The sequence below is a fragment of the Scomber scombrus genome, chromosome 16 (genome assembly GCF_963691925.1).
Source record: "Scomber scombrus chromosome 16, fScoSco1.1, whole genome shotgun sequence".
NCBI classification, from domain to species: Eukaryota; Metazoa; Chordata; class Actinopteri; order Scombriformes; family Scombridae; genus Scomber; species Scomber scombrus.
Window position 1 is genome coordinate 12,543,524 of NC_084985.1, and position 13,821 is coordinate 12,557,344.

Below are 13,821 nucleotides of genomic sequence, written 5' to 3' on the forward strand. Positions count from 1 at the left end.
CGACACATGTGAGGAAGTTAAATCCTTCCCGAACAATTTAGCATTGTTGTCAATACAGTAAAGTCATTTTTAGGTTTTAGCAATACGTTTTTATAGGATTTCATCATCATGGGTACCAGTGGTGGTTAACGCCCCTTTGTTGACGTTTTTTCAACTATCCTGGAAGCTGATTGGCCCATTTCGGTGACGCGCCCACTAGTATATATACCACAGCCTCCTAATGTCTCCTCCCCCTCAACCCCGGCTGTTAGTGCTGTGTGAGTGCGTGTGTGCTCCTGAGCTCGCTCGGCACACATTCTATAAAAAAATAAAAATACAAAAAAAATTCAAAACATAAAAAACCAAAAAATCATTTATTTTATTTTTTTCCTTTTTTGTAACAAGTCGGTGAAGCGGTGAAGAGTAGACATACGAGGACCGGACGGGTAACGTACAAGAACGGGCTGCCTAACGTTAAAAAATTCCAACGACACATTTTTTCAGTCGACGTGTTTTACCGGTGTGAAGAAGCGAGAGGCCAAAGTAACGTGTGATTTTTTGCTTTTATCCTTGCGTGTCACGTTTGAATGACAGTTTTATTCACATAAGAACATCGACATGGTGTCATTTTTAGTGTAGTCATCTTTTAAAAAATCTAAATTATAGCCGAAATCATTGTAACTGACAAGCCCAACGGTTGCTAACGTTTACCATCAGCGTTCTGCCCCGAGCTGACGTGACGCCAGCGGCCGTTAGAGAAGCCAGCATTAGTAGAGCAGTAGAAAACTTTTCTTTTTTTTTTATTCGTTGAGAAAGTCTATCCACAGCTGACGAAAAAAAAATGAACCCCAGTGCTCCCAGTTACCCCATGGCCTCCCTGTATGTCGGAGATCTGCATCAAGATGTGACAGAGGCCATGCTGTACGAGAAATTCAGCCCTGCCGGAGCTATCTTGTCGATCCGGGTCTGTAGGGACATGATCACCCGGCGTTCCCTTGGTTACGCCTATGTCAACTTCCAACAGCCAGCGGACGGTAGGTAACTTTATGAAAATAAAGAATTAAAATGGTAAAAAATACTAAATGTCGCTGACAACAAGTGTGAGTTAGCCTTTTTTCCACTACACGTGACTGCGGCCGACATATTGTCAGCAGGGTCTCCCCATTTGAACCTCCCAGCAGTGGCGTAACTTAGCGGTAGCAGTGAGAAAGCACCACTCAGCCCAACCCAGCCCTGCCCTGCCCACCCTGGTCATGTATCAGTGGATACCCAATCCTCAGTGCATCTTTATCTCTGCTCTGTCCAGATAACACCCCAACTGTCCTGCTTAGCCATGCATTTCCACAAAAGTTTAAGATTAAATACCTCTCCCCCTGCAGAGTGTTTACCACTCCTTTTTTTTGTTGACGTGGATATCAATGTATGTCCCCGATCTGTTAGGATATAACTTGTCAATTATTGATTTTTTTCTTTGTGTCAGGTCTCCAAACCATATATCAATCTTCCCTCTGCAAACAAATGGTCTGCATTCCAGTGATAAGAGCACAGGTCTGCATTTTGCTTTGGGTGTGTGTGTCAGTGTTTTCACTGAGATATAGTCTGGTGAAGCTTAATATAACTGTTAGTAGGGATGGTATTGGTATATAACATGATATGGTAACATTTCCAAAAACTCAATTTCAAAAGAGTTTATGAAATACAACTAATGAATTTAGTGGAAGAAACTTGGATAAAGGCACTTCATCACAGTGATCGAGAAATCGACTTTAATACCATAAATTAATGCCTAATATTACCAGAGCTATGAAAGGGGTAGCTTCCATGGTCTATATGAAAAAATCTATCATATTTATTAAATCGGGGGGTTTGAGTCGTAGTTATAAAAAAAAGAACCCCACAAGATTTGGATTCAGGATTTGAAATGCGCATTTTCTGACATTTTATCAACTCTCTTGTAAAGGAAAATAATTATAATGAATTGGAAATGAAAATAATTGTCAAACTAACCCCTAGGTACTACAGTTAAAGTAAGGTTACCCTCAATAAATCAATAGTAAAATGATGTCTTGGGTGCATAAAACTGGCACTATGAAAGGCACATTTGCAAATTGTTAAATTTGTCAGTCTAAATTGGTACTTGTGACTATGAGGTCCTCTTTTGAAACTTAGGACAAGGGGAAGTAGATGATTCAGCATCACCTACTGTCAAGCTGCCCAGGAGCAAAGAGCTGAAGGAAAACTGACACCTGCAAGACTTAAAAGATGTAAATATGCTTAACCAGCAAGATGGCGTCATTCTTTTTCAATAGAAATCACCTCGGGAGAAACCTGAAGATCCAGTTCATGTTCCGACCAGCTTTTTAATACTAGAAACTCCCTTAAGACTAATGACCCCGCCTTTAATTCTGCTGTCATATCAACAGCCCCCTCCCTTCCCTTACCCACCACACACAAACAGAATAGATGTCTAACCCACCAAACAGCACTTAAATTTAAATAAATAACCCTAACCCCTGCTCCTGTGTTTCTCCACCCAGCCGAGCGTGCTCTGGACACCATGAACTTCGATGTGATCAAGGGGCGGCCTGTGCGCATCATGTGGTCACAGCGGGATCCCTCACTGAGAAAGAGCGGCGTGGGAAACATCTTCATCAAGAACCTCGACAAGTCCATCGACAACAAGGCCCTGTACGACACCTTCTCTGCTTTTGGCAACATCCTGTCATGCAAGGTAAAAGACATGTGGTCGTCTTCACCTGGTTTTATCTCACCTGAGTCCGTCAGTAGCCCTCATTTACACATAATCTGTTATATTGCGGTAAAGAAGACTCCTCATTGTGCTGGTTTTGCTTTTTTACACTGAACCAAGCAAAACCAGCCTAGTGTGTGATTTTTAGATCACATGCTGGCGTTGCCGAAGAGGAGGTGTGACGTTTAACCAACAGCGTCAGCGTCTAGTGTGTGAAGTCCCACCACGCTGGCTGTCCTTTTTACACAGACGTTGATCCGGCAATATGACTTCATCTGCCGCCGGCTTAATGGCTTAACAACAATGCCCCCCCCAACTCCGTGTTCGCTCCTTTTATACAAAACGGCGAGACAGAATAACACAACATTCCTGCCTTGAACAGGCTGTGTAAAAAAGGGACTACTGATGAGGTGGAGCATTGCATCGTGAGTGTAGGCATAATTTGCATCTGTGTGCCTCATATATGACTTCCGGTTGTTTGTAGAGAGGTGTGAGACCCGTCCCCCAACTAACAAAGACATTAAGATGAAATAAGTAATGGATCGTAGATTGTGTTTGTAGCTGCAGACATTACAGGTGAAATAATCAAAAATTAATTTGTTATTATATTAGGAATATCAACATTAAACTACATCACAAAACAATACTGAAATAAATTAAATTCATGGGTAGAAATAGTCAGAGGACAGGCAAATATGATAATATGAGATTAAACACACAGTTCAGGTTACTATACAGCTCCTGCATGTGTGTGTGGCTTAAGTGCAGCATGTGTTTTCTTTTCTCTAAGGTGGTTTGTGACGAGAATGGCTCTAAAGGCTACGGCTTTGTGCATTTTGAGACTCAGGAGGCAGCCGAGCGAGCCATTGAGAAAATGAATGGCATGCTGCTCAATGACCGAAAAGTGTAAGTGAATGTTTTAAATGGTTTGTTGAAGTGGATACTAATGTGTGAAAAAACCAAACTGATTCTCTTTGTTCAGATAATCTTCATCAAAGTTGTGATGAGCAAAAACATTCTTTTAGTTTCTCTTTAATTTGTAGCTGTGGTGTAATCATAACATTTTGATTAATTTTCATTTTGATACAGATTCGTGGGTCGCTTCAAATCTCGCAAGGAGCGCGAGGCTGAGCTGGGTGCCCGAGCCAAGGAGTTTACAAACGTCTACATTAAAAACTTTGGTGACGAGATGGACGACGAGAAGCTGCGTGAACTCTTCAGTAAATACGGTCAGTCCGGGTGTCCACATTTCAACATTTCATTTAAAATTATGTGACACTCAGTCTGTGCCTGTGTATGCTTATATAGTGTTTGATCCTCTGCAGTAAAACATATGCTGCAAAATATATTCACTCAAGGTTATATCTCTCTGTTGCCTAGGAAACGCCATGAGTATCCGTGTCATGACAGATGACAGCGGAAAGTCTCGAGGCTTCGGCTTTGTTAGCTTTGAGAGGCACGAGGACGCCCAGAAGGTGAAGAATGAAACAGGAAGAACTAACCAGTGACCATGAGGAAGTTTCCCCCATTTCCTGCCTCATGTTGAGCTCACATTGTTGTTGTTTTTGTTTTTGTTTTTTTGTTTTTTTTGTACAGGCAGTGGATGAGATGAACGGGAAGGAGATGAACGGTAAGCTGATCTACGTCGGCCGTGCCCAGAAGAAGGTGGAGCGACAGACAGAACTCAAGCGCAAATTTGAGCAAATGAAGCAAGACCGCATGACTCGCTACCAGGTCCGTTATAGCACAAATTCACAAACACTCACCGCAGTCTAACAGCAAAATACCACAATTAACATTAATAGTTTAGAGATCATGAGCTGTTTTTAGGCTGCAGTGTCTTTTAATGAAACAATGTAGTTTGACAAACTTTGTCATCAAGTTCCTGATCGCCTTCAGTCTAATGAGTCAGTCTAAAGAATGCAGCTTTGTCAAATTCGGTGCTCCCTCCTCAGTAGGTTGCACCGGCCAAAATGGCTGCAACAGTGACTCTGTAGTTCATGGGCCCCACGTTTCTTCACCATGGGCTCTGGGGATAAATATGTACTACAGACAAAACCATTAAATGAACATAATGTGGTGTTTTCAAATGATAACCCAAAAGTTAACACTACTTTTGTCTTTATATTTATTTTGCAGGGTGTCAATTTGTACGTGAAGAACCTCGATGATGGAATTGACGACGAACGCCTGAGAAAGGAGTTCTCGCCATTCGGCACCATAACCAGTGCCAAGGTAACCTCAGCTGTTTACTTATCTTACTGTAATTAACATATGGCTGCTTTCATTTACTGGTACACATTCTAGCTGAATATATAGTCTGTACTGTGCTACTTGAAGTATTTTTTTAATTAATTTGGCTCCCTCTCTCAGGTGATGATGGAAGGGGGGCGCAGCAAAGGCTTTGGATTCGTTTGCTTCTCGTCCCCAGAGGAGGCCACCAAAGCGGTGACGGAAATGAACGGACGCATTGTTGCCACCAAGCCTTTGTATGTGGCCTTGGCCCAGCGGAAGGAGGAGCGCCAAGCCCACCTGACTAACCAGTACATGCAGCGTATGGCCAGCGTGCGTGCTGTACCGAACCCTGTCATCAATCCCTACCAGCCAGCGCCGCCCTCTGGCTACTTCATGGCTGCCATACCTCAGGCCCAGAACAGAGCTGCTTACTACCCAGCTGCGGGCCAGATGGCTCAGCTCCGCCCAAGCCCACGCTGGACCACAGGAGGTGTCCGACCACAGCGTGAGTATCTCGCCCCTCTCAAATATTTACTTTAATTCAGTTTTTATTTTCAAAAGCACTTTAAGACACAGTGGACAAAATGTGTGTGTTTGTGTGTAAATAGACTTCCAGAACATGCCAGGTGCCATGCGTCCCTCAGCTCCACGCCCTCAGACCTTCAGTACCATGCGGCCCACCTCCCAGGTGCCCCGTATGATGTCCACCCAGCGTGTCGGTTAGTCGTCTATACTCCATTAAGTCTTAACTGCACAGAAAATACAAACTGTGTATCTGCTACTTGTGTCTTAATGTTCCCGTCCTAATGTTGTCTTCTCCTGCAGCTGCTCAGAATATGGGTCCCCGACCAGCCTCCGCAGCTGCTGCAGCAGCCGCTCCAGTGCGTGGAGTCCCTCAGTACAAGTACGCTGCAGGAGTCCGCAATCCCCAGCAGCACATGAACACCCAGCCACAGGTCAACATGCAGCAGGTACAGATGACAGTACACATCGCTGTCAGCTGAAACATGCTGACCTCATCTGAAAAAAGGTCTGACAGTGACTTTTCTTTCATTGTTTCTTTTCCCTCAGCCGGCTGTTCATGTTCAGGGACAGGAGCCGCTGACTGCCTCCATGCTGGCCGCCGCTCCACCACAGGAACAGAAGCAGATGCTTGGTAAGGTTCAGCAGCAGCTCTGCATTACAATACTATTTCAAATTTAGACTTTTTCTGGTGGGAATGATAATACAACCATACCCCACTGTGTCTTGACCATACAGTATAGACCTCTGTGTTTTTAATGCTGGATTTAAACAGCATATTTAGTTTTAGCCATTGACCCTTGGAGTGTTAATAATGTCTTCTCTTAAAATATCTGTTTCTGTACATCTGCCAGGTGAGCGCCTGTTTCCACTGATCCAGAACATGCACCCGAGCCTGGCAGGGAAGATCACTGGCATGCTGCTGGAGATTGACAACTCAGAGCTGCTCCACATGCTGGAGTCCCCTGAGTCTCTCCGCTCGAAGGTCAGTACTTGACAAAGTCCCTCGGTTGTCTTTGCAGAGTAGGAAGCGGAGGACTTTTGAGATCCCACCATGATGTTGTAGCGTGACTAACATTAAACTATTTTCTTTGCAGGTGGATGAGGCGGTGGCTGTGCTTCAGGCACACCAGGCAAAGGAGGCCGCCCAGAAGACTGTGACAAACTCAGCTGGTGTCCCAAGTGTCTGAACCCAAGGTATGACTAGTTCTTTAGAGCTGCTTTAACATGTAGAGGACAGCGTTGAGCTTACGTTACAGAACTCATGATTACACTTCTTACATTGAACTCAACACTCAACTGGTGCAAAAGTTCTGGTTTTGGTTGGTGGTGGAATGTGGATTTTATATTTGCTTGTAAATTGTGAAAAAAAGATGACTGATCATAATTTTTTTGTGTTTTCACAGGAAGGGAGAACCTTGTGACTGGCTTCACCGATGGAGAAAAAAATTTAACAGTGAAAAAGTGAAAATACACAAAACAAAGTAAAAAGAAGTCAAATAATATATTAAAAAAAACACAAAACAAAACAATGGAAACAAGTCTCCAGCCAGGCCTTTAATGAACAGAAACTCCGGGCCTGGTTTGCTGAGTTAAAAGAGAAAAACCCACAAAAAAAGAGAAAAAAGTCAAAATAAAAAATGATCAATTTATGAGGGGTTTTAGAGGAGAATTCTGTGACAAAAATATGATTGAAAGCATTCCTTTCTGCCATTTTATCCCTTTTAATGTTTGAATGTTCGGGCTGTAGAAGTACAGGGACAGTCTGCTATTGTGAAATTTCCCCTCAACCTTTGCTTGCTTGAATAAAATTATAAAATAATGATGTATCTGTGTTGTCGGCTGCTGGAGAGATGATAGATTATCAAACATATGTCTATTCCTATGAACGTGATTGTGGTAAAAATTATAATTTAATTTGCTCCAGTGGAAATAGGACACAATGATTTAAGACCAAACACACTCCTCATCAGACACAGAGACATCAGGTATAACACTAGATATGTTCAGAACCCAAAATGGTGAAGTGAGACACATAAAAAAAAAATGAGATTAACACTGTGAAGTTGTGTTTCAAGTTTTTAATTGTGCTTTGGCGCTTAGATAATAAATATCCTTGTTAACGAGCACTGAAACACATCTTAGGCTTCTGCCTGCAGCTTCAGGCCAGCCTTCAGATACAAGTCCATTAAGTCCTCGATGGGAGGAGAAAGATGCTGTTTGGTGGCACGTTTGCATCGTTGTGGAAGGACGAGCGCTTTAGTTGCCGATGGCCTTGGTCTGCTCGGTCAGACGAACGAGGATGGCCTCCATCTGCTTCTGGAAGTCCTCAACCATGGGGGCGATCTGGGCCTGCACGCTGGCTGCCAGGGGTTTGATCTGCTCCTCGACGGTGGTAGAGACGGACTTCAGCTGCTCCTGGATCTGAGCGGCCAGTGGCTCCAGCTCGGTTTTCTTGTCACTCAGGAAGGTCCTGTAGGGTAGAGGATCGTGATGAGCCACCTCGTACAAATACGCCTCTTTTATTATTATAATGAGTCCGAGGCGACTGAATTTTGTTTGTTTTTTATGTTTGGAAACACTTGACAGTCAAAGTGAGTCCAGAAACCACAGAAAACCCCCAAAATGAGAAGATAAATTTAAGTACTTCCTTCCCACATTTATATTTACTCACTGGTGGAGGAAGTGTTCTGATAATTTACTTAAAGACAGCCTCCAGACATGTTTTATGACTCCACTCATGAATGATGATTTGTGAATATGTTTCATTTCCCATGTCAGAAAAAGTCAGTTTTCAGAGTATGTTCAAGAGTCTACATCACACTGGTGTAATTAGTATAGACTGGACCCACAATTGGATCCAAACTAGTTGTGATTTAACAAATCCTGCTCCGTGAGAAACTGGCAGATCAATGTGAAAACAAACATTCATTCTGCACAGTGAAGTTCAAACATTAAACTGAACTGACATGGAGTAAAACACATTTGAGTGGAGTAAAAATAGCATAACTGCAATATAATTATGCTCCATAACAGATAGCTAAATGAAAATGGCACTTAAGGGAAGGAACTATTTGCAAAATGTTCATTTAAATAACCAAAATATGCATAATACAGAAAATAAATGTTACAATGTCATCTTATATGATTATTATCACTTTATACTGCTGGATGATTGAAAAAAAGTGCATCATATTTTATAAACCTGTCATCACTAGTAGCTAAAGCTGTAAAATGTAGTGCAGTAAAAGTATAAAGTGGCTTAAAATGTAAATACTAGAGTACAAGCACCTCAAATTTGTACACAACCACAGTACTTGAGTCCATTTTAAAAAGCATTGATTGATAATGCTGTGTAGTATTTGCAGAGGTCTTTCTATGCAGACCTGTGACTAAAACCTCTGAGTGAATGAGAGGAATCAATACTTACTGAGCCTGGTTTGCCAGATCTTGGTTGCGGACCATCTCAGTCAGCTCCATTGTCATCTTGTTCTTCATCTCCTCAAAGTACTGACCGAGTCTTTCCAGATCGGGCATCTCCTGTGCAAAGCTACCTGTGGGTTTCCAAAAAAAAAAAAAAGTCAGTCAATAAGTATGTAGACTAAATATTTAAATATGGAGAACTTAGAGAAATGGTATGAAAGTTATACTGTACCCTGAGCCAGGGCGAGCACGACAATGGTTGCGATGAGGGTGAATTTCATGGCTGCTGACTGGGTGAGGACCTATAAAAAAATTAAAAAAGGAGCAATATTTAATTCCTCTATATTGTCCAGGATGATATTACCTGATATTAATATGTTGTATGTTTCTTTTCATTCTTTTGCACTATTGACTGAAAGTCAACTGAAAGTCAATAGTCCCTGAAATTTGGGATGAATATTTAAATTTTACAATTTGTTTAAACCCAAAGTGGCATGCTGTGAGTGGAGCTATTAGGACACTTTGTGAGGTTTGTTTTTCACATGTTGGACATAGGAAGGACTCCTGTTGCTCAATCTGATGACTCACTGATCATAAGTTGTCACACTTTCTATGAATCACAGCCAGGCTTTTTACGAGGAAGTAGTAAGATAAATATTGTTTGTCACCACGTGTTTGTTGTAACTCCCACACATGAACTTATAAACTTTATCTGGCTTATCAGAGAAAACATGTCAACATGTACATGTGGAATAATTAATCACACAAGGTCAATTTTTTCACACATGCTCAAACATACAGCAGGTGATGTTCAACTGCTTTTATTCAAGAGCGGCAAAATGTACATGATTTTAAGCTGCTACGCTCAAAATGATGGTTAGAAACATCTTTTGTGAATTTAGAAGAGTCAGAATCACTTCTTTTGGTTTTGTGTTAATTTAAACAGTACTGAATATTGTTATGCTGCTCTGAATTAACTTCATCATCTCAAGATTTTTGCCAGACTTTTTGTGAATTCATAACATTCAAAACTTGTAGATAGTATAAGTAGATAATATGATTCCTAAAACTCAACACCTTTGAAGAATAGGTTCACAATTTTGCACAATTTCACATGGATATCTGCCACATTTACAGGCTTCTTAGTATAGTAACAAAAGGGGGAACTTTCACACTAAAAAGACTGTAACATTAAAAGATATTTACTTGATTTGACTCATTTGGATGGCTGAAGTGTTATATTAGCTTTAAATAATAAACTATTAAAACCATTTTTGCACTGTGGATTTTGGCCTCCATCATTTACATTGTAAGTGCATTATGAAGGGATCTTCTAATTGCCAGTATTAACAGGAGGAATAATTACAGCAAGAAAAATCTGATTAAATGTTTCCTATTTTTAAAGAGCAAATCATACAAATAACAATATATTAGGTTGTTTTGAAGTGTTTTCTGCACTATTACTTGACTTCAGTGCTCTCTTAAAATACACATAGGATTTAACTGTACAGTATAAGAGTAATTTTGTAGTATCATTTAAATGCAATGTGCTGCCTTCACCCATCTAAAGACTGACATACATTTGCTTTTAAATGAGAAAAATTCCTGACATTCCTACAAGATGCACTAGAAAGCTCTGAAAAAATGTGTAAGTGGACATTGAATAAAGATTACAGGTGCAGGTTGATTGATTTCAAAGATCAGGAATGCACTTTTACAGACTCACAGTTAAGTTTCAGTATAAGTTAAGTAAAAATAGCGAGGTTCAGAAAGTGCATCAAAAGCCCACAAGAAGAGGAGACAAACGGAGTGAAACTCACCTGTATGGCAGAAGAATTTAGACCGGATGGTGCCTTCCTGCAGTGCTGTCACACCTCTTATAGTCCAGCATGGTGCTTCAGCCCTGCTGGGATGTGACTCTGATTGGACAAGATAAAATGGCAAAGCATCATTGGACGTTTAAGTGTTGACCCTTGCTGTTCAGTTTGCCACCTAGACAAACTGAACCAAAGTCCAATAGTCCCTCTGCTGACTGTATGCATGAGTGTGCATCTTATCATATTGATGAAATAAAACACTTAATCACCACATCTGCTTTTTGTCACTGAGGCCACGTTTGGTTGAGCACTTGATATTGCCACATCAGCTTCGAGAGAAATGATAACAGATAAGATAAGTGACAGGATGTGTTGTTTGAGTTTGTATCATTTAATTACATTATTGTGGTTGTCGGTTTTGTCTTCATGTTGTTAAGAAGTTTGTAATTTTGTTAAGAGAAATGGCCTATAAATAAAGTTTATTATAATTATTAGAATCCAGCGTTAAGTAGGTACCTTTTAGTTATTTCCCCCCTTTTTTGAAAGGTATCAGTCTGTTTTTATGGTATTTTTATTGCACTGATGAGTTCATTGATAGATGTACTCTGTGACATTTATTATGTTTTGTATTTGTACAAAGGTCCATCTGTAAATCGCTAGCTACAGCAATTTAGGCTATAAATTATGATGTAAGTGTCATCAATCTGTGCTACTACTCTTAATAAAAATAAACACTGAATGAATAAATAAATAAATGTAACTGATGTTAACCTAGATTTACTGTTAAATTAATCTATGGCAACCCATAATTGATCATCATGAGACATTATAACAGCATTAAAGCATTAAAAAAAACAAAGTGAAAAATGATTATATTCTAAAAAAGTATTCTAAGACTATGATGCATGTTGTGAAGTTTCAATGTAAAGATTTATGTCAGTCTAAACAGGCGTTAAGTGAGTAGATATACAAAAGTAAATACAATTTTTCTTGCCTCTGAGTTGTAGACTAATACACAACGTTTGACACAGGAAATTACAGGCAAGAAAGTAATAAATTGAGTATTTTAAGTAATATGCTCTCTAGAAATGTTTCTTTTGGCCACCCTAATGTAAACCTTCTACCTTTGGTTTACATCCAGCAAGGTCTTGTTGCTAACTTTCTATCTTTATGGTTGTTGTAAAGTAATTAATTGTCAACCGCACTCCACCCAGGTCACTAATAAACAATTTGACACAGAAGATACAGTATGTGAGCAGTGGACATGAACAACATGCGCCTGGATGACAGTCCTATGAGCCTCTAGTGAGAAAACCCTGGAAGATTTTTTTAAAAGTCAGATTTCGACTATAAGGCTTTGATTAAAACCAGATGTGGGAATGTGGACCATGTTTTTAAGCAGAGATTGTTCTCACTGTCCAGCGGCTGCTCGCCACTGGCCTGGTCTCCCCTGGTGGAAATGGCTTAGGTTGTTTATGTCTCATCCTCTAAAAATGAAAAAAAGGTTCAAGACATGGGATCATCTTTGCTGTGGTATGCGAGGCATGCGAAGATAAAACAGACCTGAGTACTATACAAATGTGTGGCAGAAATGAGTGGTAAGAACATTTTAGCTGAGCAAAATGAGGAAACATAAAGCGATGTAGGTAGTTATGCTGAACTTTAATTGAGACTTTGATTGAAAAAAGGGAAGCACAAAAACTTGAAAAACTTTGAAAAAGAACATTCAGTATTTAGTTCAGAGGAGCTCGGTCCGCAGCAAAAACACACAGGAGCTTAAACAAACTCAGCATTAGAAAACAATTTCACAACATCAACATCCAAATATCACAGGAACTAAACATAAGCCAGTAAACTGCATAGCTGAGGTTATTAACTGATGTAATGAGAGTACGCCCTCCAGTGAGCCAAACACTCATTACAGCTGTGATATATGACTGTTGTGTTTCCCTCTTCCGATGTGTCAAGTAAACAATGTCAACAGGCTGCATCTCGACATCAGACTTCACACATTATTTCTTGGTTTTAGTGAGATTCGCACAGTCTCTCAGTCTGTGCTAATTTGTTTTAAATGGTGTGAATATTTACTCTAATGCAGATTCAGTTTTATAAGAGATGCTCCTTGGTTCCTCCTCTGAACCTCCCTGGCCTCTTCTCAGACCACAGAAAGAATGAAAAATTATACAAGGCCCAGAAAGTCATAAAAAACCCTCTAGGAAGCACAAGAGGAGGTCCCATTTCCTCTTTGACTCTTTGTTCTGCACAAACTTGGTGGTCCAGTAACTCAAAGTTAAACCCAGTATCTTAAAAACTGGCATTAGGAAATCTGCTTGGCTGTCTGTGAAAGACGTAACGTCATTTTGTTCGGCCCCTTATCGAGTAAAACTGAATTACTCTGCTTCCAAGTTTTAATCACATGCTCCTTGCTCCAGAGCTGGAGCTGTAAGCCCACAGTGCAGTTGTGCTTTGCTGGTGCCAGAGAACAGAGGAGGCTCAGATTTCTTGGCTTGATATTTCTCTGACTTTCCAGTGGTGCATTCAAGTCCTGCAGAAAACATGGAAATTATGACACCAGTTTGCACAGAACTGTACAACCTGCATACTTAATGCCAGGGGGGAAAAAATGCATTTTTTTGATGCTTGAGTTACTGAAATGTGACATTTAGGGTTGTATTCAAACTTGATAAATACAGCATTTTTACCTTCTTCTTGACTATCGCAACCTAAGCTTTGTTCCATTTGACTATTTCAATAGTACATGGACTAAACAACATTCTAGCGACAAGTAAATTCTAAAAGACTTTGCAAATGACAAATTCACAGATTTAAAAATGAGAGATTAACATACTATCATTACAAACAAGCATCCAGCAGAAATCAGAAACCTGTAATATCCAGCTTTGTTATGTCATCTATTCATAGCATTACATCTTCATCATTTGTCAGTGAGTGTTTATAATATCCCCTCAGCATCATGTATGTAAATAGTGGTGCTCAAACTAAAACAATCTTACAATATTGTGTAACTCAAGCCAACACAACACTATGTGGCCTCAAAAATGACGAACATGTCAAGAATCAACATTTCTCTGACTC

At 40.3% G+C, this 13,821-nt stretch overlaps 2 protein-coding genes and 1 non-coding gene across 3 annotated transcripts; 2 read left to right on the top strand and 1 right to left on the bottom strand.

Moving 5' to 3' along the window:
* Window positions 1-235: 235 nt before the first annotated feature.
* LOC133996994 (polyadenylate-binding protein 1A-like) lies at window positions 236-7,310 on the top strand. Its single transcript, XM_062436525.1, has 14 exons — window positions 236-1,013; window positions 2,517-2,710; window positions 3,519-3,634; window positions 3,818-3,957; window positions 4,109-4,203; window positions 4,325-4,462; window positions 4,868-4,963; window positions 5,102-5,468; window positions 5,572-5,682; window positions 5,789-5,934; window positions 6,035-6,119; window positions 6,340-6,470; window positions 6,583-6,682; window positions 6,892-7,310. The coding sequence occupies exons 1-13, from the start codon at window positions 821-823 to the stop codon at window positions 6,673-6,675; spliced, it is 1,905 nt and encodes a 634-aa protein (XP_062292509.1). The 5' UTR covers window positions 236-820; the 3' UTR covers window positions 6,676-6,682; window positions 6,892-7,310.
* Window positions 4,650-4,786, top strand: LOC133997090 (small nucleolar RNA SNORA5). Its single transcript, XR_009927244.1, has one exon. It is a non-coding gene; the product is annotated as a small nucleolar RNA SNORA5 (small nucleolar RNA).
* Window positions 7,311-7,551: 241 nt separating the features above from the next.
* Window positions 7,552-10,813, bottom strand: LOC133996996 (type-4 ice-structuring protein LS-12-like). Its single transcript, XM_062436527.1, has 4 exons — window positions 10,729-10,813; window positions 9,141-9,210; window positions 8,916-9,039; window positions 7,552-7,958 (listed from the first exon to the last, which is right to left on the bottom strand). The coding sequence occupies exons 2-4, from the start codon at window positions 9,187-9,189 to the stop codon at window positions 7,745-7,747; spliced, it is 387 nt and encodes a 128-aa protein (XP_062292511.1). The 5' UTR covers window positions 9,190-9,210; window positions 10,729-10,813; the 3' UTR covers window positions 7,552-7,744.
* Window positions 10,814-13,821: the final 3,008 nt, after the last annotated feature.

Excerpts from the sequence above, each read along its gene's own strand:
- LOC133996994 (XM_062436525.1), top strand. The coding sequence starts at position 821 with ATGAACCCCAGTGCTCCCAGTTACCCCATGGCCTCCCTGTATGTCGGA. Across the intron at positions 1,014-2,516 it reads CTTCCAACAGCCAGCGGACG|CCGAGCGTGCTCTGGACACC; the intron begins GTAGGTAACTTT and ends TTCTCCACCCAG. Across the intron at positions 5,683-5,788 it reads GATGTCCACCCAGCGTGTCG|CTGCTCAGAATATGGGTCCC; the intron begins GTTAGTCGTCTA and ends CTTCTCCTGCAG.
- LOC133996996 (XM_062436527.1), bottom strand. The coding sequence starts at position 9,189 with ATGAAATTCACCCTCATCGCAACCATTGTCGTGCTCGCCCTGGCTCAG. Across the intron at positions 9,040-9,140 it reads CGTGCTCGCCCTGGCTCAGG|GTAGCTTTGCACAGGAGATG; the intron begins GTACAGTATAAC and ends GGAAACCCACAG. Across the intron at positions 7,959-8,915 it reads GATCTGGCAAACCAGGCTCA|GACCTTCCTGAGTGACAAGA; the intron begins GTAAGTATTGAT and ends TCTACCCTACAG.